The sequence below is a fragment of the Lindgomyces ingoldianus genome, assembly GCF_010093535.1.
Source record: "Lindgomyces ingoldianus strain ATCC 200398 unplaced genomic scaffold BDR25scaffold_18, whole genome shotgun sequence".
Taxonomy (NCBI): Eukaryota; Fungi; Ascomycota; class Dothideomycetes; order Pleosporales; family Lindgomycetaceae; genus Lindgomyces; species Lindgomyces ingoldianus.
The window spans coordinates 1,108,132-1,133,735 of NW_022985179.1; the positions used below are offsets into that span (position 1 = coordinate 1,108,132).

Sequence of the window (25,604 nt, forward strand, 5' to 3'; positions counted from 1 at the left end):
CCATATGCCTCTGAGTGGATTCCCACCGCATTCAGACCCATTGTCTTGCCTGTGCTGTTACAACTTGCTTGTAAAATACATTAGGTTAATTTACAGAGAAAATTGCAAAAGTCCTCTAAACAGCTAATAAAAGAAATGCTAGCTACATGGGTTAGAAACTGCTAACCTCTAGGCTATACTCTGTTTAGAGTAGCACTATGCATGGTGGTTTGTGCTTCCTCAGTTCTCTCATCACACCGGCTGTGCTAGCTGAGATAAAGCTGTTACAATATGTGGAATGGCGCTAGTATGAACTAGATCTAGAATAGTCGTTCGGGCCCAGTGCATATTCTACATTCATGATCCTCGTTTCTACTACAAACTTGAACGTTGTGGTTGCCATTTGTTGTGCTGTTACAATGTCTCAATAAGTGGCCGCCAGCCTCCGCACCAAATACTCCCCGCTCCGAATCGCTTCATACTTCTTCCCCTTTTCCTCAAACGTCCCTGGGATCGCCTCAATCATGCGATCGAAATTCGGGTTACAAAAATACGCTATCGAGTACCTAGGAAGATACGAGTCAGCGCCCTCATCCTCAGGCTTGGGTAGCGGCTCGACGACCCGGTGTTTAGTCGATTTGATGGTGTCGTTTGACCAGCGTGCGAGCAAATCGCCGGCGTTGATGACGATGGTGTCGGGGATGGGTGTTGCGTCGACGAATGTGCCCTTTGGGGAGCGGACCTGGAGGCCACCGCGAGAGTCTTGAAAGAGGAGAGTAATTGAACCTTGCCCAACCATATTAGCGTCGCCGTTGATCTCCCTAGATCATCTACAGGTAGGGCGCTCACCATAATCGCTATGCTCCCCCGCCCGAACCTGCAACAATCCATCCTCCCTCTTAAATACCTTTTTATCCACCCCAGGATAATGCAACAACCTTAACGTATTGTCTCCCTTATCCGTAAAGCCATCAAACCACGTCTCTTCGATGCCCATGCCTAGTGCAATCGCCCTCATGATCTGCATGTGTAGCTTCTTGCATATGCCATGGAACCGCAGCATAACTTCCTGAAAACCCCTCGCCTCACCATCCCCTTCAACAGGTGGCCACATGTTCGGCAAGCCGGGCTCATCGTCCCTTCCAATCTCCAAGCTCTCCTTCAAATCCGGGATTAACTTGCGCAAGTCCTCAACGTCGCCCGCTTTCTCCAGATCCGTGACTTTCTCGCGGCCTTGGGCGGTATAGCCGCGATTCGCTTCGGGCGAGTACCATGCGAGTGCGTCTTTTTGGTGTTGTGGACGTGCAAAAAACTTTGCCGAGTGCACAAAAACTGTCGCAACGGTCGAGGGTGGAATGCCGTGGTTTTGGAGGTAGATAAAGCCCGCATTCTGGAAGCCTTCGAGAACGGCCTTAGCAGTTTGTTGTTTAGATGTCGGGTCGGAGGAGAGGAAGCGGGAAAAGTCGATGAGCGGGATGAAAAGGTCGTCTTTGGACACTGCAGAGTTGATTGTTACTTCGGGCATTGCGAGCGCCGTGGTCGAGCAATGGACTGGGGATCCAAGGGTTATGTGGACGACTCCATGGAAATGAATGCATCAAAGCCTGTCCCAGACTCAGGTGGGAAGCGTCGTGCTTAACGAACCAGGCGTGAGACGGAGGAGTCAGGCCAAATGGGGAAGGTTCATACGAAGTCGCTGATAAGCAATGTATTATGTGCAAAAATTAGGAAATTTCTTAGCGTTCCTCAGATTCCCCCCCCCCCCATCCCCTTACTAATGTATAGGAGATTGGAATCTCAATAGAATTCCTAATATATTAACAAATAACAGTTAGATTAGCTTTAGATAAGTTAAAGCTTTTAGTTTGTATAAGAAACACCTATACTAAATTTTTTTTTTAGAAGTAACAACGCGTTTATTTGTAATGTATTACGCTTATAGCGTCTATATCCTTCCTAGCTAGCTTTAACTACTCTAGTAACGTACACCACAGGCGAATTGCTTACACACCTAAGTTGCTTACATTGCTAAGACTCTACTAAACTACTTTTCCTATACTAATGCATTCCTAACAACACTACTTAGACGTGCTAAAAGAATGTTAGATATAGCTTACACTTTAAGCTTTTAAATAAAACATAATACTTTTAAAGCAATATACTATAGCTATATGTAAGCTTTTTTTTTAAAAAAAAATAACTAGTATTCTAAATAACTTTTAGAAGCTAATTATATAACGTACCTAACAGGTTGGCCGGCCACTTTTGCTAAGCCCCTACTAAAACCACCCTATTCTAGCGCAAAACAGCCCACTTTAGCCCTGTATAAAGTAATATAATATAAGATATTATTTAAAGTCTACTTCTACTACTTTTTTACACATACATAAGTTATGCCTAGTTTAATTACACTACTTATATTACCTTTAACTTAGCTTACTTTTTTTAGTGTGCACTTATGTCTTTAGCTTTTTTTTATTACTACGCGCTTTAAACTTCTTTAAAGTAGTTAAATAAGCTTTATTTTTAACTATTAAAGTCTTTTTTCTTAAATTTACTTTCTTTTATGTAATCTATATTGCGTAGCAGCCTTATTTACTGCTTAAAGCTTTATAATCTTCTTTTACACTAACACTAGCTTATGTGTAATAATTACTGCCCTTTTTAAGACCTTTTTAAAGGCCTTTACTATAAATGTTAGTAAGCTATCTATATACTTTTAAATTTTTACCTTTATAAGCATTAATTATAACTTAAATTTAAAAGTATTACTTAGAGTTTATAACTACTAAAGCTTATTATTAATAAGTAGTAGTAGTAATAAAGTATGTAACTAAATATTAAGAGCTATTTTAACTTATTTTAGGTTAAATAAGACTAAACTAGCGCTTTAAAACCCTTCTTAAATATTACTAAAAGTAATTACTGCATTATAAGTGTGTATAAAGCATAGTAGAAACTTAAGTTTTATAATGTAAGTAATTTAGTTACACATAAAATCTTTAGCTTAGCACTTATACACCTTTTTAAAAGGGGTAAAACAACCTACATTAAAAGGCTATAAAAAGTGTAATAAGTGTAAAAGCATATAAATAGTAATAATCTTATTCTTTTTATAGTACTGCTAGAAATTAAGTAAGTTATAGCTTTTATAGCTATTAATAATAAAAAGCTAATAAGCGCTTATAACTTTTTTTTTATATACTTATTAAAGTGCTTTAACTACTATAGCCTAAACTTATTTATTATTTACCTGTTTTTAAAGACTGTAATAACCTAGTTTTAAGGCAGATTCTTTTTTTATCTTAAGTAAAAAAATAATAGCAGCTTTTAAAAATAATAAAAAGTAAAATAGCCTACTTTATTATATTAATACTTTAGATAACTATTATTTACTTTTTATTACTTTACTATATTACCTTTAGCTATTTTTATTTCTCTAAAGCTATAATAACTGCTTTAGTTAATATTTAGCTTATTATAAAGCTTAACTTATTAAAGTTATATATGTTTTTATCTTAAATACTATACTTAGCTTTTATGTTAGCTACTAGGTAAAACTAGCTTTAGATAACTTTTAGATTTTTATAAAGTACTCTTTTATAATTATACTTATAATTAAACTTTATTATAAACTTAAAGCAGTGCTTAACTTACATACTAGGCTAGTTTAAGCTAACCTAGCCTAGATTATACTCTATGTGTAAGAAATTAGCTATATTAGCTATAGCTATAAGCTTAAAAAGAAATTTACATATAATAAGCTTAAGTATATACTTAATAACTAACGTACCTAACGGGTTGGCCGGCCACACGGGTTGGCCGGCCACTTTTGCCAAGCCCCCACTAAACTCTACCTATCTACATAATGCCTTAACAACAACACTAGATTAAATCTTCTAAAGAACATTAGATATAGCTTGCTCTTTAGGCTTTTAAATAAGACTTAAAACTCTTCTTGCAACACGCTGCAGCTATCTATAATGTCTCTTACATAACACTAAGCAATTAACGCGCTAGACAGCCTTTACAAGCAGAATGCTAGCCTAAATTAAGGAATCTAACTAAGCTTAAGAAAAAGGTAGTTTTTAAGTACATACTTAAGCTTATTACGCGCAGATTTCCCCCTAGGCTTACAGCTGTAGCTAATATAGCTAATTCCTTGCCTGCAGAGCGCAATCTAGGCTAGGTTAGCTTAAACTAGACTAGTATGTAGGTTAAGCACTGCCCTAAGTTTATAATAAAGTTTAATTATAAGTATAATTATAAGAGAGCGCTTTATAAGAATCTAGAGGTTATCTAGGGCTAGTTTTGCCTAGTAGCTAACATAAAAGCTAAGTATAGTATTTAGAATAAAGACAGGTATAACTTTAACAAGTTAAGCTTTATAATAGGCTAGATATTAACTAGAGCAGTTATTACAGCTTTAGAGAGACAAAGACAGCTAAAGGCAATATAGTAAGGTAATAGAAAGTAGATAACAGTTATCTAGAGCATTAATATAATAGGGTAGGCTATAAAATTACAGAGCTTTAAGTAGTAAATAAGGCTGCTACATAACATAAATTGCATAAAAAGAAGCAGATTTAGGCAAAAAGAACCTTAATAGTTAAGAATAGGGCTTGTCTAACTGCTCTAAAGGAGTTTAAAGTGTGTAGTAATAGAAAGAAGCTAAAGACATAAGTGCGCGCTAAAAAAGGTAAGCTAAGTTAAAGGTAATGCAAGTAGTGTAATTAAACTAGGCATAACTTGCGTATGTGTAAGCAAGTTGTAGAAGTAGACTCTAAATAATATCTTGTGTTGTATTACTTTATACAGGGCTAAAGTAGGCTGTTTTGCGAGAGAATGGGGTAGTTTTGGTGGGGGCTTGGCAAAAGTGGCCGGCCAACCTGTGTGGCCGGCCAACCCGTTAGGTACGTTACTTTTTTTTAAGCTTAGTTAGATTTTTTAATTTAGACTAGCATTCTGCTTCTAAAGGCTGTCTAGCACGTTAATTACTTAGTGTTATGTAAAAGACATTATAAATAGCTGTAGTGTGTTATAAAAAGAGTTTTAAGTTTTATTTAAAAGCCTAAAAAGTAAGCTGTATCTAATGTTCTTTAGAAGATTTAATCTAGTGTTGTTGTTAAAGCATTATGTAGATAAGTAAAGTGTAGTAGAGGCTTAGCAAAAGTAGCTAGCTAACCTGTGTAGCTAGCTAACCTGTTAGGTACGTTAGCTAAATTATAAAAGCTAGATGATAATAAAAAGTAAGTAATTATTAAGTATATACTTAAGCTATATATGTAAAGATTTTCCTCTTAGCTAGTAGCTGTAACTAATATAGCTAATTCTTTGCATACTAAGTGTAATATAGGCTATGTAAGCATAAACTAGCCTAGTATATTTAAAATACAAAAGCTTACTTAAAAGTAAGAATATTACAAGCGTTAGTAAATTATTCTATAAATATTATATAATTACTAGCTATTTTTTTTTAGTTATTTTATATATATTTTAGAAAGTACGTTTTAATAATAACAAGTTTTGTATTTACTATTATTATAAAATAATTATAAAGTAATATATTATAGCTATTTAATTTCTAAGTACTTATAAAGCTTTAAGTAGTTTATACTAGAGTTTTTATACACAACAAGCATATTGTTACAATACTTGCTTAGAGATAACTGTAACAAGGGTTCCCTAATAAGCTTACTAGGCGAGAAGAGAAGGTTTAATAGCAAGAGGTGAAGGACTATACTTAGAGACGGGTGTATAGGCTGTAGTGGGTATAGAAGAGGTTTAGAGGTTCGCCATTGTAGTTTGTCTCTGTCTGCTAGTATAGAAGCAGGTGAGACAGTCTCTAGATAGAGATAGTATTAGAGTATATATAAAAATATATTATATACATTATTATTAAAAACAGGCGTATACCTTAGTTTATAGCTTATAACTAAGTAAAGCTACTTAAAGGCATATAGAAGTATGTAGAGACTTAGAAACCTAGAAATTCTATTAACACCTATAGGTCTTATATAAAAGAATATAGAAAAACTACCTCTGCTAGCTAAGAAGAGTAGCGTAACTAAATATTTAAGAATAGAGGTATAGTAGAGGGGTAGAGTAGAGGTTAGTGCTAATCTAAAGCGTGTTTAGACTTAAAGCAGAACGCGTTTAGATTAAGGTTTAGCAGAGAGGCTTTAGCTAGAATAAGATAGTACCTTATTATAGTCTTATACGTTACTTTTATACTAGAGTTATTTATATATATATTTATCTACAAGTAGTTTACCTGTGATAACAAGCACTGTCTCTACTACTGTATAGAGCTAGAGAAGTAAGGTAGAGCAGGGTTGCTACTTTTTAGTAATAGTAATTACTATTTCTATAAATATATATTTTATAGAAAAGGATTTTAAGTAGTAAAAGTAATAATTATTATAATAGTATATAATAATTCTTATGTCTATAGTAATATATAAAGCTTTTTTATTTAAAAAAAACTATGTAAGCTAAAAAAACGTTAACAAGTAATTACTAAAATTTAAACAACTATAATATATATAATAATAACATATAATAACGCTATATAATACTATTTAACATATATATTTACTTTACTAAAGTTAACGTACCTAACAGGTTAGCTGGCCACACAGGTTGGCCGGCCACTTTTGCTAAGCCCCTACTAAACTCTACCTATCTACATAATGCCTTAACAACAACACTAGATTAAATTTTTTAAAGAACGTTAGATATAGCTTACTCTTTAGGCTTTTAAATAAGACTTAAAACTCTTCTTATAACACGCTGTAGCTATCTATAATGTCTCTTACATAACACTAAGCAATTAACGCGCTAGACAGCCTTTATAAGCAGAATGCTAGCCTAAATTAAGGAATTTAACTAAGCTTAAAAAAAAGGTAGTTGTTAAGTATATACTTAAGCTTATTACACATAGATTTCCTCTTAGGCTTGTAGCTGTAGCTAATATAGCTAATTCTTTGCCTATAGAGTATAATCTAGGCTAGGTTAGCTTAAACTAGCCTAGTATATAGGTTAAGCACTACTTTAAGTTTATAATAAAGTTTAATTATAAGTATAATTATAAAAGAGTGCTTTATAAGGATCTAGAGGTTATCTAGGGCTAGTTTTACCTAGTAGCTAACATAAAAGCTAAGTATAGTATCTAGAATAAAGACACATATAACTTTAATAAGTTAGGCTTTATAATAGGCTAGATATTAACTAGAGTAGTTATTACAGCTTTAGAGAGACAAGAACAGCTAAAGGCAATATAGTAAAGTAATAAAAAGTAGATAATAGTTATCTAAAGCATTAACATAATAAAGTAGGCTATAAAATTATAAAGCTTTAAGCAGTAAATAAGGCTACTATGTAACATAAATTATATAAAAAGAAGTAGATTTAGGAAAAAAGACTTTAATAGTTAAAAATAAGGCTTATCTAACTACTCTAAAGAAGTTTAGAGCGTGTAGTAATAAGAAGAAGCTAAAAACACAAGTGCGCGCTAAAGAAAGTAAGCTAAGTTAAAAGCAATGTAAGCAGTGCAATTAAACTAGGCATAACTTGCGTACATGTAAGTAAGTAGTAGAAGTAGACTCTAAATAATATCTTATATTATATTACTTTATACAGGGCTAAAGTAGGCTGTTTTACAAGAGAATAGAGTGGTTTTAGTAGGGGCTTAGCAAAAGTGGCCGGCCAACCCGTGTGGCCGGCCAACCTGTTAGGTACGTTATTCTACTTATTAATATTACTAAGTTTATTTATATTATATTATAATTTTAGTTTAAGTAAAAAAATTAATGTTAAAAAGATATATATTTTATACTATATTTAGTAGGTAGATTTTTTTATAATTGCTATTTCTATTCTTATAGTAAAAAGCAACTTTATTATAATTATAATTTACCTAGTAGTTCTAAAGAAAAACAAAAACAAAGAATAAATATAGAGAATAAAGAAGATTTAGAAGAGTTAGAAAATAAAAGTACTACTATCGTCTGTAGTTATAATAGTGCTACTAGTAATAATAGTAGTTATATATAGTAAAACTATAAATAAAAACTATTTAGTTTATTTTATTTATTTAGTTTATTTTATGTTGAATGGGCTCTAACAGCTAGCTGCTTATAGTATAAGCACTTAAGTAGCAAGAGTAAGAGTAGTGTACAGTGTGCACAGCGTACAAGGTAGGTAAGGTAAAAGTAACATGTTTCTAGTTTTATTACTCTTATCTTTCCTTTATATAAAGGAAAAGGGGGATATTTAAATGTTTACGCATAGAGGTTTACGCATAAGCATTATATAACATAGATATGTAATTTTGCTTATGCGCAATTGCTTATATCTAGGCTGCAACACTGCTGCTATGTATAGACACTAGCAACTTTTTTTTTTATGTAAAAAGTTGCCTTTTATACATGTTACTTTCTTTCTATCTGTGTAAGTCTATCTAATTATGTTCTGCTTTTCCTCTACTCTATTTGTTAGGACTTGCCCCTAGTAATGCTGTGTGTTAGAATAAGCTAGTTATGCTATGTAAATAGCTTTTTTTTTTCTTTATCCTTTACTTTCTAAGCCTTGCTGTATAATCCCCTAGCTCTTTTCTTTTTTTATACAGTGCTAGCAGTGACAGATCCTTATAATAAGAAAAATAAGTGCGTATAATAATAAAAAAATAAAAAAGATAGGCCTTATATAAAAGTGTTATTAGTCTAGTTAGTCTAGGGCATCTTTACGCACAAGATCTAGCTAGTCTACAGATGCTTTTATCTAGACAGAGAGGCAGTTAGTTAGAACTAATAATTAAAAAGCCTAATTTAGTGTTTTTTTATACATGCATCTACTAGGTTATTTTTACTATTAATCTACTTAATTTTAGTAATTTCCTTCTTTTTATATAATTTATAAAGTAACATAATGTTAATTATAAGTTACTTTTTACTAGTAGTGCCTAGCTTAATAAAATAATTATATAAAAACCTTAAATCTATATAGATTACTACTAAGATTAGTAGCAGTTTAAGCATTTATATAATTTACTATAAAGTTGTACTAAAAGTAATTACATTATTAAACCTTTTAACTATTCTATATAGTTTACTAGTAAGAACACTTCTAGTTACTCTTTTATACTTAGTAGAATTTTAGTGTATAATGTTGCCTAGTATTTTAAAGTAGTTACTTTACTCTATATAGTTCTTATTACTTAATATAATTAAAAATTCTAGCTATAAGCTAAAGTTCTTATTATTAGTAAATAATTTATTTATTAAAATAAACAGCTTTATATAATTAAGCTATAATAGTAGAAAGGTAAAACTGCGCTTACTATTATCTATTTACTATTAGATTTATACGTTAAGTGTGTTAATATTATTATATAAAAAGTCTATAGTTTGTGCAGTAATAAAGAGGTTAAATGCTGCCTTTAGTTAACACATAGATATAATGTATACCTCTTTTATATATTACTTAATATATTATTATGCAGCATGTTAAATGGGCTCTGACAGCTAGCTGCTTATAGTATAAGCACTTAAGTAGCAAGAGTAAGAGTGGTGTACAGTGTGCACAGCGTACAAGGTAGGTAAGGTAAGGGCAATATGTTTCTAGTTCTATTACTCTTATCTTTCCTCTATACAGAGGAAAAAAGGGATATCTAGATGTTTGCGCATAGAGGTTTGCGCACAAGCATTATGTAACATAGATACATAATCCTGCTTGTGCGCGATTACTTATATCTAGGCTGCAACGCTGCTGCTGTGTACAGACACTAGCAACTTTTCTTTTTGTCTAAAGAGTTACCTTCTGTACGCGTTACCTTTCTTTTATCTGTGTAGGTCTATCTAATTACATTCTGCCTTTACTTTACCCTATTTATTAGAACTTGCCTTAGTAATGCTGTGTGTTAAGATAGGCTAGTTATGCTATATAAATAGCTTTTTTTTTCTTTATTTTTTGCTTTTTAAGCTTTACTGTATAATTCTCTAGCTCTTTTCTCTTTTTATACAGTGCTAGCAGTAATAAATTCTTATAATAAGAAAAATAATTACATATAATATAAAAAAAAATAAAGAGAAATAAGCCTTATATAAAGGCGTTGTTAGTCTAGTTAGTTTAAGGCATCTTTACACACATAATCTAGCTAGTCCACAGATGCTTCTATCTAGACAGAGAGGCAGTTAGTTAGGACTAATAATTAAAAAGCCTAGTTTAGTGTTTTTTTTATATATATATTTACTAAGTTATCTTTACTATTAATTTACTTTATTTTAGTAATTTCTCTTTTCTTATATAATTTATAGAGTAATATAATGTTAATTATAAGTTACTTTTTACTAGTAGTGCTTAGCTTAATAAAGTAATTATATAAAAACTTTAAATTTATATAAATTACTACTAAAATTAGTAGTAGTTTAAGCATTTATATAATTTACTATAAAGTTGTACTAAAAGTAATTATATTATTAAACTTTTTAACTATTTTATATAGTTTACTAGTAAGAACACTCTTAGTTACTCTTTTACACTTAGTAAAATTTTAGTGTATAATATTACCTAGTATTTTAAAGTAGTTACTTTACTCTATATAGTTTTTATTACTTAATATAATTAAGAATTCTAGCTGTAAGCTAAAGTTTTTATTATTAGTAAATAATTTATTTATAAAGATAAACAGCTTTACATAATTAAGCTATAATAGTAGAAAAGTAAGACTATGCTTACTATTATCTATCTACTATTAAATTTATATGTTAAGTGTGTTAATGTTGTTATACAAAGAGTCTATAGTTTATATAGTAATAAATAAGTTAAATGCTACCTCTAGTTAACATATAAATATAATATATACTTCTTTTACACATTACTTAATATATTATTATATAGCATCTTTATTCTCTAAGTTAATTATATAAAGGTAGCTTACTTATCTCTTTTAAGTAAAAACTATTATATTATATATAAGTTTAATTTTTTTACTATTAAACTTAATAAGTTACTTTTTTACTAAAATAGTTTTACTTTTTATATAAAACTTTACTTTTTATAGTTTTTTTTTTATTTTATGTAAAATTTTTTATTATAATGCTTAAAGTGTTATTTATTTATAAGCTAGTAATACTAAAAGTGTGCTCTTTTTTATTAGTAATTAAAAAGTAAAAGTTATATAAAAAAATGTGCATGCGCAGCTTTTTTTTATAGTAGTTATAGTATGTTTTAAACTAATATAGTTCTAATTTAGTAGCTTTATATAAGAGTTATATAACCTAGAGTATTATATTTAGTAGAAAGCTCTAGCGCATCTTCTTTAGTAGCTTTATGTATAGTGTGCGCATAAGCTTATTTATTAATTAAATATATACTTATGTAATATTACATAGTTTAAAATGCATTTTGTACATAGCTCTTAAGCTTACTTTTATAGCTAAAAGTAGTCTTTAGCTTATTCTTTAAATAGTTAGTAACTAAGTAAGGATTTTTTTTTTTTTATTTAAGTAGCTAGTAAACACTAGGCAGGATTTTTTATATAGTTAAGTTGTTTTACTTTTTACTTTTTATATAAAGTAAAAGTTAAAAATCTAACTTTTATACTTTATTAAGTTGTACACTATAACCTTAAAAGTGCTGTTAGTAATTAAAGTGTTTATCTTTATATAGTCTAATTTTTTAAATAGTTTTTTAAGTATAGTAATTACACTATCTATATAAAGCTTAATAAATAAGGCCTAATTATTCTTTTCTTTCTAGGTTAAAAATACCTAGTCTAAACTTTATGCAGGTTTTCTTTACCTTTTACTTTTTTTAGTATCTATATTTTTTTTTTACACTAGTGCAGCATTACTATTCTAAGAGGCTTAGTTTATAGTAGGCTTTAGTTCTACTTTTATAATATTTTTATAAGGCTGTTTTTTTTTCTTTTTTTTTTAAAAAATCTTTTTATATAGAGATTAGTTTATTTAGGTTATTTATTATAAGTAAGTTATCTTTTTTTTTTATAGTATAGTTTAACCTATGTATATTAAAGCTTTAGTAAGCTATTTTTTTTTAATAATAATATCTCTCTTTTTAATGCTTTTAATCTTATATAGGCTAGTCTAGCCTTTCTTCTTCTTTTATGCTATAATCTTTAAGCTAAGGGGGATATTAAAAACTTTATATGTTATAAAGCTATTATAAGTGTTAATTATATAATTAATGTTTACTTTTATATAGTCCTTTTAAAGTATTTTTATTACTTTTTATATAGCGCTTACTTATATAATAATGTCTAGTAATAGTAGAGAGTTTAGGTTAATTCTTAGGTATACTCTAAAGACTAGCAGTGTAGGTACTAGACTGTGCAGGCTAGCTGTGTTGTTTAGAGCCTTAACTACTATCTGTAGAATAGCCTTATTATTTGTACAGTTACCTAGCTTAGTCTTTAAGATGTTAAACACTTATTAGAAAAGTATGTGCACACACTTAACTTTTCTAACTGCTTAATATGCTTTTATAGGCATCTACCTACATGTAGCTTCTATAATCTTTACATAAGCTTAAAAATCCTTTAAAGTAAAGTTTATACTAAAGTTATACATAATATAGTCTAAGAGTTCTTAATAAGTGTTAATCTAGCATTTATATAGTGCATCCTAGGTATCTTATGTAGACATAGATTTTAAAAATGTAGTAGCCTAAAATAATATGTCTATATTAATAACATATAAAACATTTTTATTATTAATTTATATAATATTAATAATAACTTTATAGTTAAAGTAAGTGTTATTTTTAATTATAAACTTAAATTTTTATAGGGCCTAGTTATATAATTAGTAAAAGTAGTAAAACTTCTTAATCTCTTCTAGCACTACAGCATTTACATTATAGCTAGCGCTAGTTAGCATCTTCTAAAGTCTTTTTATGCAAAAGTGTTTAAATTAGTAGTAAAAGTAGTAAAGTTTTAATTTAGTAAAAAAAAACATAAATTCTTCTTTACTAATATTAAAAAAAGTGTCTTTATTTTTATATAATAAAAACAGTAGTTTTGTTTTTATATATAATAACATTTAAAATATTATTAAAGTATGCTTTAAGTTAATTAGCATTTTCTAGTAATAGTAAAAATAGTGTTAGAGTTTTTAAAACATAGTATATAACTAGACTAATTAAGTTCTAGATTTATATAGTACTAATTAATTTTTTTAGTGTTTAGCTTTTAAAGCTAATATTTATTTAGCTAAGTATTTAATTAATTTTTATATATAAGTTCTTTTATATATACGCCTTAAGTTAAAACTTGCTAATAGTAAAAATCTTTACTGCGCTTATATTCTATAGTTTACCTTAGTATACTATATAGTATTAGTTATTAAGAATAAACTGCTTAGCATATTTTTTAAGTTTAATGCTATAGATGTCCTTTTTTATTGCATAGTGTAGATAGGCAGTAGAGGTAAAGTAGTTAATAGCTTTTTTAGCATTCTTACTCTTTTATTTTATTTTCTTTATATTATATAAATTTTTTTTTTAAAGTAACCTTTAAAGTCTTACATGTATAAAGTAATAGTGTCTGTACGCAGCAGCAGCGTCGCAGCCTGGATACAAGCGATCACGCACAAGCAGGATCACGTATCTATGTCACATGATGCTCGTGCGCGAACCTCTGTGCGCGAACATCTAGATATCCCCCTTTTCCTCTGTACAGAGGAAAAATAAGAAGCAATTAACACTAGTTACCTAACACCCCTGTGCAATGTTTACACTGTGCAAACCTCTCTATCTTGTACGCATTTGCTAACACTAAGTGCTAGCTAGCAGAGAGTCTATTTAACACTAATTAGTAGTTTAAATACTATAAAAGAAAAAGCTTTTCTTATACTTTTTTATTTAAAAGTTTATGTATAAAAAGAATTCTTTTCCTTACTACTTTAACTATAAATTAGTAAGAGTAAAAATAAAGTCTAATTTATATATAAGTAGCTATAAATCTTTATTTAGTTACCTAAGCAAAAGTAAGAAACCTGTCTATACAATACTATTTAGAGGTATTATACAAATAGTAGTGCTTGTTTAACACTAGGAGGTCTGTTTTATCTTTTCGCACAAGGCTGTTTAGAGGCAGCGTACAATAAGAAGTAAGACAGCGCGCAACAACGCATAATTAACTACTATAAAGTAACAAGCAACACTAGCTCTATCTATAACTAGCTAATATAACATATTAATATATAACTAATACATACTTTTTCTAGGCATCTTAGTAAAGACCTTAGCAGAGTAGATAAACATTAAAAATTAGGTAAATAAAATTAAACTATTAAATAACACACTTAAAAAGAAGCTTAATTTATATGTAGCTAACTTAATTATAAAACTCTACATGTTAAGCGCAATAAATGTATGTACACTTAAAAACTTTTAAAATAACTTTATAAAGTAAAAGCTTATACACTTTAAAAATCTTAGCTAACTATTTTTATAAAAACTAATTACTACTCTATAAAATAAGGGCATTAGCTTTAAGAAGGACACAATAAAAGCTACTACACTATATAGACTTATAAAAAAAAACATATTTACTATTTTACTAAAGCATTATATAAAACTATTACTACTATTACTAGTCTTAACACAACAGAGGATGTTTCTGTATAAATTACCTATAGACCTAATACTTTCTTTGTAATTAGTATAACTACCTTATAATAGCTTACTGTACAAGAGCATAACTAGGCAGCTATATGTTCCTATAGCCACAGCTCTACATAAGATTCCCTAAAGCTTGTACCTACTATATATAATTTAATTACTATATAATCTATACTAACTTTTACTTACATAAGATATTACAGCAAAGAACCTTACACCTAAGAAGGTTATATAATTCTAGAAGGTATAAAAGAAGAAGAACAACTATATAAGGCAACTATATAATATCCTAGCTAATAAGGCTATAGTATTTATTAAGCTCTACTAACACCTTACTATTTTTAAGGTATTATATACAAGCATCTTTTCTAATATCCTTAAAAGGCGCGCACACATGTTCTACTTTTATAATATTAGTTTAAAATAATTATAGAAGTTACTATATAAGCAGCTTAGTAATTACTTTAATACTAATGTAAACTATAACTAGTATTAAATAGATTAAATAATAATAAGCTTTACATAAAGTAAGTAAAAAAACTTTATAAAAACTTTATATAAAGCTTTTAAAGCTATAATTAATAAACTTACTTTTATATAAAAAGCTTTTAGTCTATAATTTTAAAGTAAGATACTGCTTTACACTACTATTATATAAGCATGCTAAGGGTAACTTAAACTTAAATAAGTAATGTTCTTAATTAAGCCTATATATAAGGCACTGTAAAGTAACCTCTGTTTAGCACTTTAAGTTATAATTAATTAATAAAATAATGCATTTATAAATAAATCCTAGGACATGTACTACACTAATAGGCAATATAGCTTACTACATACACATAGCTATTAATAACATAGAAAAAGCCTAAAGGGATATAAAGAATTATTTAAACTATAGTTCTTTATATAATTAAAGTAATGCTTTATCTATTATAAAAAAAATATTAGTTAATAAATTATTCTTACATAAATTAATTTTATACAAAACACTAATATATCTCTTTATATAAAGAATTTTATAATAAGACACTAACACATAAAAAAGTAAATGTATATATTTAAAAGTTTAAAGGTAAACTAGAGTAAAAAAAAAAGAAGTTATATAATAATAATAACTTAAATAAAGAAAAAAGTAAGAAGATTATTAACTACTTTACTAATGCTGCATTTCTTTACTGTGTGACTGTAGAGGACATCTACAGCCTAGAACCTAAAGAATACGCAGAACAGTTTATCCTTAGAGATTAATACTGTATAGTATACTAAGGTAAACTATAGAATACTAGCGCAGTAAGAATCTCTACTATAGGGAAGTTATAACTTAAAGCATACTTATAAGAATTCTCTTATACAAAAGTAGACTAGACACTAAAGAAAGAGAGTATTAGCTTTAAAAAATAAAAATTAATAAAATTAATTAGTACTATATAAATTACTAACTTAGTTAGTAACATAATGTATTACATTTTAAAGACTCTAACACTATTTCTGCTATTACTAGTAAATGCTAACTAACTTAGGGCATACTTTAACAACATTTTAAATGTTATTATATATAAAGATAAAACTACTGTCTTTATTATATAAAAATAAAGACACTTTTTTTTTAATATTAGTAAAAAAGAATTTATGTCTTTTTTTACTAAATTAAAACTTTACTGCCTCTACTACTAATTTAGACACTCTTATATAGAGAGACTCTAGAAGATGCTAACTAGCGCTAGCTATAACATTAATGCTGCAGTGCTAGAAGAGATTAAGAAGTTCTGCTACTTTTGCTAATTATATAACTAGGCCTTATAAAAATTTAAGTTTATAATTAAAAATAACACTTACTTTAACTATAAAGTTATTATTAATATTATATAAATTAATAATAAAAATGTTCTACATGTTATTAATATAGACATATTATTTTAGGCTGCTACATTCTTAAAATCTATGTCTGCACAAGATACCTAGGATGCACTGTGCAAATGCTAGATTAACACCTATTAAGAACCCCTAGACTATATTATACATAACCTTAGTATAAACTTTACTTTAGAGGATTTTTAAGCTTATGTAAAAATTATAAAAGCTATATGTAAGCAGATGCCTATAAAAGCACATTAGGTAGTTAGAAAAGTTAAGCGTGCACATATACCTCTTTAACAAGTGTTTAACATTCTAAAGACTAAGCTAGGTAACTATACAGATAATAAGGCTATTCTGCAGATAGCAGTTAAGGCTCTAAACAACATAGCTAGCCTACATAGTCTAGTACCCACGCTGCTAGTTTTTAGGGCATACTTAAGAATTAACCTAGACTCTCTACTATTACTAAACATTATTACACAAGTAAGCGCTGTACAAAAAGCAATAAAAATACTTTAAAAAAACTATATAAAAGTAAACATTAATTATGTAATTAACACTTATAATAGCCTTATAATATATAAAGTTCTTAACCTTCCCCTTAGCTTAAAGATTATAGCATAGAAAAAAAAGAAAGGCTAGACTAGCTTATACAAGATTAAGAGCATTAAAGAAAAAGATGTTATTATTAAGAGAAAAAATAGCCTACTAAAGCTTTAATGTACGCAGGTTAAACTGTACTATAAAGAAAAAAAAAAGACAACTTACTTATAATAAATAACCTAGATAAACTAATCCCTATATAAAAAGATCTTTTAAAGAAAAGAAAAAGAGAACAGCTTTATAAAAATATTATAAAAGTAAAACTAAAGCCTACTATAGACTAAGCCTCTTAGAATAGTAATGCTGCACTAGTGCAAAGAGAAGATATAGATACTAGAAGAAGTAAAAAGTAAAGGAAACTTGCATAAAGTCTAGACTAGGTATTCTTAACTTAAAAGAAAAAAGATAATTAAGCCTTATTTATTAAGCTTTATATAAATAGTATAATTACTATACCTAAAAAACTATTTAAAGAATTAGACTATATAGAAATAGACACCTTAATTACTAATAGCACTTTTAAGGTTATAGTATATAACCTAATAAAGTATAAAGGTTAGATTTTTAACCTTTACCTTATATAAAAAGTAAAAGGTAAAACAACTTAACTATATAAAAAATCTTACTTAGTGTTTACTAGCTACTTAAATAAAAAAAAAAGAGAAATTCTTACCTAGTTACTAACTATCTAGAAAATAAGCTAGAGACTACTTTTAGCTATAAAAGTAAGCCTAAAAGCTACGTACAGAATGCATTTTAAACTATATAATATTACATAAGTATACATCTAATTAATAGATAAGCTTATGCGCACACTGTACACAAAGCTACTAAAGAAGATGCGCTAGAGCTTTCTACTAAATACAATACTCTAGGTTGTACAACTCTTATATAGAGCTGCTAAATTAGGACTGTATTAGTTTAAGATATACTATAACTACTATAAAAAAAGCTATGTATGCACATCTTTTTATACAACCCCTACTTCTTAATTACTAATAAAAAAAAGCACACTTTTAGTATTACTAGCTTATAAATAGATAACACTTTAAGCATTATAATAAAAAATTTTACATAAAAAAAAAAAAACTATAAAAAGTAAAGTTTTACATAAAAAGTAAAACTATTTTAGTAAAAAAGCAGCTTATTAAGTTTAATAGTAAAAAGATTAAACTTATATATAACATAGTAGTTTTTACTTAGAAAAGATAAGTAAGCTACCTTTATATAATTAACTTAAAAGATAAGAATGCTACATAATAATATATTAAATAATATGTAAGAGAGGTATACATTACATCTATGTGTTAACTAGAGGCAGCATTTAACTTGTCTATTACTGTATAAACTATAGACTTTTTGCATAATAATATTAACACACTTAACGCATAAATCTAATAGTAGATAGATAATAGTAAGCATAGTCTTACCTTTTTACTATTATAGCTTAATTATGCAAAGCTGTTTATCTTTATAAATAGATTATTTACTAATAATAAAAACTTTAGCTTATAGCTAGAATTTTTAATTATATTAAGTAATAAAAACTATATAAAGTAAAGCAACTACTTTAAAATACTAGGTAACATTATATACTAGAATTTTACTAAGTGTAAAAGAGTAACTAGAAGTGTTCTTACTAGTAAACTATATAAAATAGTTAAAGGGTTTAATAATATAATTACTTTTAGTATAACTTTATAGTAAATTATATAAACACTTAAACTACTACTAATTCTAGTAGTAATCTACATAGATTTAAGGTCTTTATATAATTACCTTATTAAGCTAGGCACTACTAGTAAAAAGTAACTTATAATTAACATTATATTACTTTATAAATTATATAAGAAAAGGGAAATTACTAAGATAAAGTAAATTAATAGTAAAAATAACTTAGTAAATGTATGTATAAAAAAAACACTAAACTAGGCTTTTTAATTATTAGTCCTAACTAACTACCTCTTTGTCTAGATAAAAGCATTTATAGACTAGCTAGATTCTGTGCGCAAAGATGCCTTAGACTAACTAGACTAACAACACCTATATATAAGACCTATTTTTTTTTATTTTTATTTTTTTTTTATATTATATGCACTTATTTTTCTTATTATAAGGATCTATTACTATTAGCACTATATAAAAAGAGAAAAGAGCTAGGGGATTATACAGCAAAGCTTAGAAAGTAAAGGATAAAGAAAAAAAGAGCTATTTATATAGCATAACTAGCCTATTCTAACACATAGCATTACTAAGGCAAGTCCTAATAAATAAAGTAAAGTAAAGGCAAAACATAATTAGATAGACCTACATAAACAAAAGAGAGGTAACGCGTACAGAAGGTAACTTTTTAGATAAAAAGAAAAGTTGCTAGTGTCTGTACACAGCAGCAGCGTTGCAGCCTAGATACAAGCAATCACGCACAAGCAGGATCACGTATCTATGTCACATAATGCTTGTGCGCGAACCTCTGTGCGTGAACATCTAGATATCCCCCTTTTCCTCTGTACAAAGGAAAAATAAGAAGTAATTAACACTAGTTACTTAACACCCTTGTGCAATGTTTATACTGTGCAAACCTCTCTGTCTTGTACGCATTTGCTGACACTAAGTGCTAGCTAGCAGAGAGTCTATTTAACAAATAGCTTTATATAATAAGGTCTTATTATAAAAATCTTTATATAAGGTAATGTACTAGTTCTTTGCTTATATATAGTTATTATAAAAGTAGTTTAATAACTAACATTTTTTTTATAGCAGACAAAGCACTTCTTTATCTATGTGCAGTTATCTCTAGATTATAGCCTAAACCTAAATAAAGATCTTCTATATTATTCTTTTCTACATAGAGAGAAGCTTTCTTCTTATTATGTAGACTCTTATTATGCAGAGTTATATTAGCAGTTTATGTAGTATACATTAGGCAGTTTCTAGAGGTATTAGTTTACTCTTTAGTTTATAGTAACTTAAAGTAATGCCTGTAAGTTACTAAATAAAGCTTTGCATAAGGGCTTAATAGTAAATATAGCATGTTCTAGTTTTAGTTATCCTTAACAGGCTTATATAACAGTAGTGTGTAGTAAAATATCCTTTTAAAATTTTATTCTTAGTGCCCTTTATATAAGTGTAAGCTTATTAATTATTATTTTAAAGACTTTATGTAAACTTTTATTAAAGTTTTTTTATTAGTATTATGTAAAAGTTATTATTATCTAGTCTATCTAGTACTAGCTATAGTTTACATTAGTGTTAAAGTAACTACTTAAAGTGTTGTATAAATGCTTCTAGTTATGTCTAAGGCCTATGTTATGCATATAGTATATATTTACATAATTTTTTAAAATATCTAGAAAGATGTTTATGTACTAAGTTTTCTAAATATCTAGCTATTAATATAAATTAATAAAAATCTTTATTTTATTTATAAAAATGTTATATAGTTAACTTATATAGTTATTATTTTTTTTATACTTTTTAAAATTATATAATTTTGTTTACTAAAAGTTTTTCTTTAGCAGTTTCCCTCTAGAGTAGAAGTTTATACAGGTTGTAATGTAGTATAGATTGTGCAGGTGGTATTAGTGGTGCATACACTACTGCAGGCGGTGGTGTGTACAATTAAGGGTGTGGAGTAGGCGTTAGGTAGGGTGGCATGTATTGTTTGTACAGTGATTAGTGTAGTGCTAGCTAAGGTGTAAAAGCAGGTAATACTAGTATATTTAGTGTTAATAGCAGTATTATGTTTAGTCTGCTTCTGTGCAAAGCCTTATATAGTAATAAGAGTTGCGTATAAAGCCTTTCTAGTGCAATTACTTTCTCTTATGCTATATTATACAGCTTCTAGGCTTAGGTACCTTTAGTGCCTAGCTATAGTGTAATTTCTTTATCTTTTAGCACTTATATAAGCTTTTTTTTAAATATGTAGCTAAGTGCTAAAAAGTCTTATAGTGTTTATCTTTTAAAATTCTTTATATATGCACTTAAAAAAGTAGCGCCTTTCTAAGTTATTATATATAGATTAGTAATTATATAACTTATATATAATTAAGTCTATAGGCTTTTTAAAGCTTTTAACATGTTAATCTTATTATTCTAGTACTCTAGGCTAGTCTTATTTTATAGTGTTACCTTTAATATCCTTATGTCCTTTGTAAGTTGTTTATATAATAAGAATTATTTCTTATTCTTTTTATTATTACGCAGAGTTGTTAGTTGCTAATAGAATTTTATTATAATAGTATAGTTAATTACTTTTCTAGTAGATTGCGCAGGTACTGCTGTTGTCTAGCTGCTAGGTTGTGCAGCTTTAATAGCTTTAGTGTGCGCCTTACACTATCTCCTTTTTACTTTGTATAGTAGCAGAGCTTGCTGTATAATGCAAAGTATTAATCTGCTATTCTAAGAGATAAGTAACTAAACAAAGTACTTAATAAAGTGTAGGTGCTTTATTATTACTTTTCCTAAGAGATAGGTAACAAAATAAAGTGCCTTACAAGGCGTAGGGTTAATTACTTGTGCAGTAGATCGCGCAGGTACTGCTGTTGTCTAGCTGCTAGGTTGTGCAGCTTTAATAGCTTTAGTGTGCGCCTTACACTATCTCCTTCTTACTTTGTACAGTAGCAGAGCTTGCTGTACAATGCAAAGGATTAATGTGCTATTGTCTAGCTGCTAGGTTGTACAGCTTTAGTAGCTTTAGTGTGCGTCTTACACTATTTCTTTCTTACTTTGTACAGTAGCAGAGCTTACTGTACAATGCAAAGGATTAATCTGCTATCCTAAAGGATAGGTAACTAAACAAAGTACCTTGCAGGGCGTAGGTGCTCTGTTGTCACTTTTCCTAAGGGATAGGTAATAAAACAAAGTACCTTATAAAGCGTAAGTACTTTATTATTACTCTTGCTAATTTATAGTTAATTAAATTAACTACTAATTAGTGTTAAATAGGCTCTAACAGCTAGCTGCTTATAGTATAAGCACTTAAGTAGTAAGAGTAAGAGTAGTGTACAGTGTGCACAGTGTATAAGGTAGGTAAGGTAAGGGCAACATGTTTCTAGTTCTATTGCTCTTGTCTTTCCTCTATACAGAGGAAAAGGGGGCTATCTAGATGTTCGCGCACAGAGGTTCGCGCACAAGCATCATGTGACATAGATACGTGATCCTGCTCGTGCGCGATCGCTTGTATCCAGGCCGCGACGCTGCTGCTGCGTACAGACACAGCATCTTTATTTTCTAGGTTAATTATATAAAGGTAGATTACTTATATTTTCTAAATAAAGACTACTATGTTATGTGTAAGTTTAATTCTTTTACTATTAAACTTAATAGGCTGCTTTTTTACTAGAATAGTTTTACTTTTTATATAAAACTTTACTTTTTATAGTTTTTTCTCTTTTTTTTATGTAAAATCTTTTATTATAATGCTTAAAGTGTTATCTGTTTATAAGCTAGTAATACTAAAGGTGTACTTTTTTTTATTAGTAATTAAAAAGTAAAGGTTATATAAAAAAATATGCATGCGTAGCTTTTTTTTTATAGTAGTTATAGTATGTCTTAAACTAATACAGTCCTAATTTAGCAGCTTTATACAAGGGTTATATAACCTAGAGTATTATATTTAGTAGAAAGCTCTAGCGCATCTTCTTTAGTAGCTTTATATATAGTGTGCGCATAAGCTTATTTATTAATTAAATGTATGCTTATGTAATATTACATAGTTTAAAATACATTCTATATATAGCTTTTAGGCTTACTTTTATAGCTAAAAGTAGTCTTTAGCTTATCTTCTAAATAGTTAGTAACTAAGTAAGAATTTCTTTTTTTTTATCTATGTAGCTTGTAAACACTAGGCAGGATTTTTTATATAGTTAGGTTGTTTTACCTTTTACTTTTTATATAAAGTAGAGGTTAAAAATCTAACTTTTATACTTTATTAAGTTATAACGTACCTAACAGGTTGGCCGGCCACTTTTGCCAAGCCCCTACTAAAACCACCCTATTCTCTCGCAAAACAGCCTACTTTAGCCCTATATAAAGTAATACAACATAAGATATTATTTAGAGTCTACTTTTACTACTTACTTACACATACGCAAGTTATGCTTAGTTTAATTACACTGCCTACATTACTTTTAACTTAGCTTACTTTTTTTAGCGCGCACCTGCGTCTTTAGCTTCTTCCTATTACTACGCGCTCTAAACTCCTTTAGAGCAGTTAGATAAGCTCTATTTTTAACTATTAAAGTCTCTTCTGCCTAAATCTACTTTCTTTTATGTAATTTATATTATATAGTAGCTTTATTTACTGCTTAAAGCTCTATAATCTTATAGTCTACTTTGTTATGTTAATGCCCTAGATAACTGTTATCTACTTTTTATTACTTTACTATATTACTTTTAGCTGTCTTTATCTTTCTAAAGCTATAACAACTGCTCTAGTTAATATTTAGCCTATTATAAAGCCTAACTTATTAAAGTTATACTTATTTTTATCCTAGATACTATACTTAGCTTTTATGTTAGCTACTAGGCAAAACTAGCTCTAGATAACCTCTAGATCTTTATAAAGCGCTTTTTTATAATTATACTTATAATTAAACTTTATTATAAACTTAAGGCAGTGCTTAACCTACATACTAGTCTAGTTTAAGCTAACCTAGCCTAGATTACACTCTATAGGTAAGGAATTAGCTATATTAGCTACAGCTGTAAGCTTAAAGAAAAATCTGCGTGTTATAAGCTTAAGTATGTACTTAACAACTACTTTTTTTTTAAGCTTAGTTAGATTTCTTAATTTAGGCTAGCATTCTGCTTGTAAAGGCTGTCTAGCGCGTTAATTGCTTAGTGTTGTGTAAGAGACATTATAGATAGCTACAGCGTGTTGCAAGAAAAGTTTTAAGTCTTATTTAAAAGCCTAAAGAGCAAGCTATATCTAACGTTATTTAAAAGATTTAATCTAGTGTTGTTGTTAAGGCATTATGTAGATAGGTAAAGTTTAGTAGGGGCTTAGCAAAAGTGGCCAGCCAACCTGTGTGGCCGGCCAACCTGTTAGGTACGTTACACTATAACCTTAAAAGTGCTGTTAGTAATTAAAGTGTTTATTTCTATATAGTCTAATTTCTTAAATAGTTTTTTAAGTATAGTAATTACACTGTCTATATAAAGCTTAATAGATAAGGCCTAATTATTCTTTTTTTTTTAGGTTAGAAATGCTTAGTCTAGACTTTATGTAGGTTTTCTTTACCTTTTACTTTTTTTAGTATCTATATTTTCTTTTTACACGAGTGTAGCATTACTATTCTAAGGGGCTTAGTCTGTAGTAGGCTCTAGTTCTACCTTTATAACATTTTTATAAGGCTATTTTTTTTCTTTTCTTTAAAGAATCTTTTTATACAAAGATTAGTTTATCTAGGTTATTTATTATAAGTAAGTTTTTTTTTTTTCTATAGTATAGTTTAACCTATGTATATTAAAGCTTTAGTAGGCTATTTTTTCTCTTAATAATAATGTCTTTTCTTTTAATACTTTTAATTTTATATAAGCTAGTCTAGCTTTTCTTCTCTCTTTATGCTATAATCTTTAAGCTAAGAGGGAGGTTAAGAACTTTATATGTTATAAAGCTATTATAAGTGTTAATTATATAATTAATGTTTACTTTTATATAGTCTTTTTAAAGTATCTTTATTACCTTTTTTATAGCGCTTGCTTATGTAATAATGTGTAGTAATAGTAAAAAGTTTAGGTTAATTCTTAAGTATGCCCTAAAGACTAGCAGTGTAGGTACTAGACTATGCAGGCTAGCTGTGTTGTTTAGAGCCTTAACTGCTATCTATAGAATAGCCTTATTATCTGTACAGTTACCTAGCTTAGTCTTTAAGATGTTAAACACTTATTAGAGAGGTGTATGTGCGCACTTAACCTTTTTAACTACCTAATATGCTTTTATAGGCATCTGCCTACATATAGCTTTTATAATCTTTATATAAGCTTAAAAATCCTTTAAAGTAAAGTTTATACTAAAGTTATGCATAATATAGTCTAAAGGTTCTTAATAAGTGTTAATCTAGTATTTGCATAGTGCATCCTAGGTATCTTGTGTAGACATAGATTTTAAGAATGTAGCAGCCTAAAATAATGTGTTTACATTAATAACATATAAAACATCTTTATTATTAATTTATATAACATTAATAATAACTTTATAGTTAAAGTAAGTGTTATTTTTAATTATAAACTTAAATTTTTATAAGGCCTAGTTATATAATTAGTAGAGGTAGTAGAACTTCTTAATCTCTTCTAGCACTACAGCATTAATGTTATAGCTAGCGCTAGTTAGCATCTTCTAGAGTCTCTTTATGCAGGGGTGTCTAAATTAGTAGTAGAGGCAGTAGAGTTTTAATTTAGTAAAGAAAGATATAAATTCTTTTTTACTAATATTAAAAAAAAGTGTCTTTATTTTTATATAATAAAAATAGTAGTTTTATCTTTATATATAATAACATTTAAAACATTATTAAAGTATACTC

At 28.3% G+C, this 25,604-nt stretch overlaps 1 protein-coding gene across 1 annotated transcript; it reads right to left on the reverse strand.

The window, feature by feature from the left end:
• Positions 1-237: 237 nt before the first annotated feature.
• Positions 238-1,676, reverse strand: BDR25DRAFT_288064 (Clavaminate synthase-like protein). Its single transcript, XM_033688367.1, has 2 exons — positions 829-1,676; positions 238-765 (listed from the first exon to the last, which is right to left on the reverse strand). Exons 1-2 carry the CDS (start codon positions 1,502-1,504, stop codon positions 404-406), a joined length of 1,038 nt encoding a protein of 345 aa, XP_033547088.1. The 5' UTR covers positions 1,505-1,676; the 3' UTR covers positions 238-403.
• Between the last annotated feature and the right edge of the window lie 23,928 nt (positions 1,677-25,604).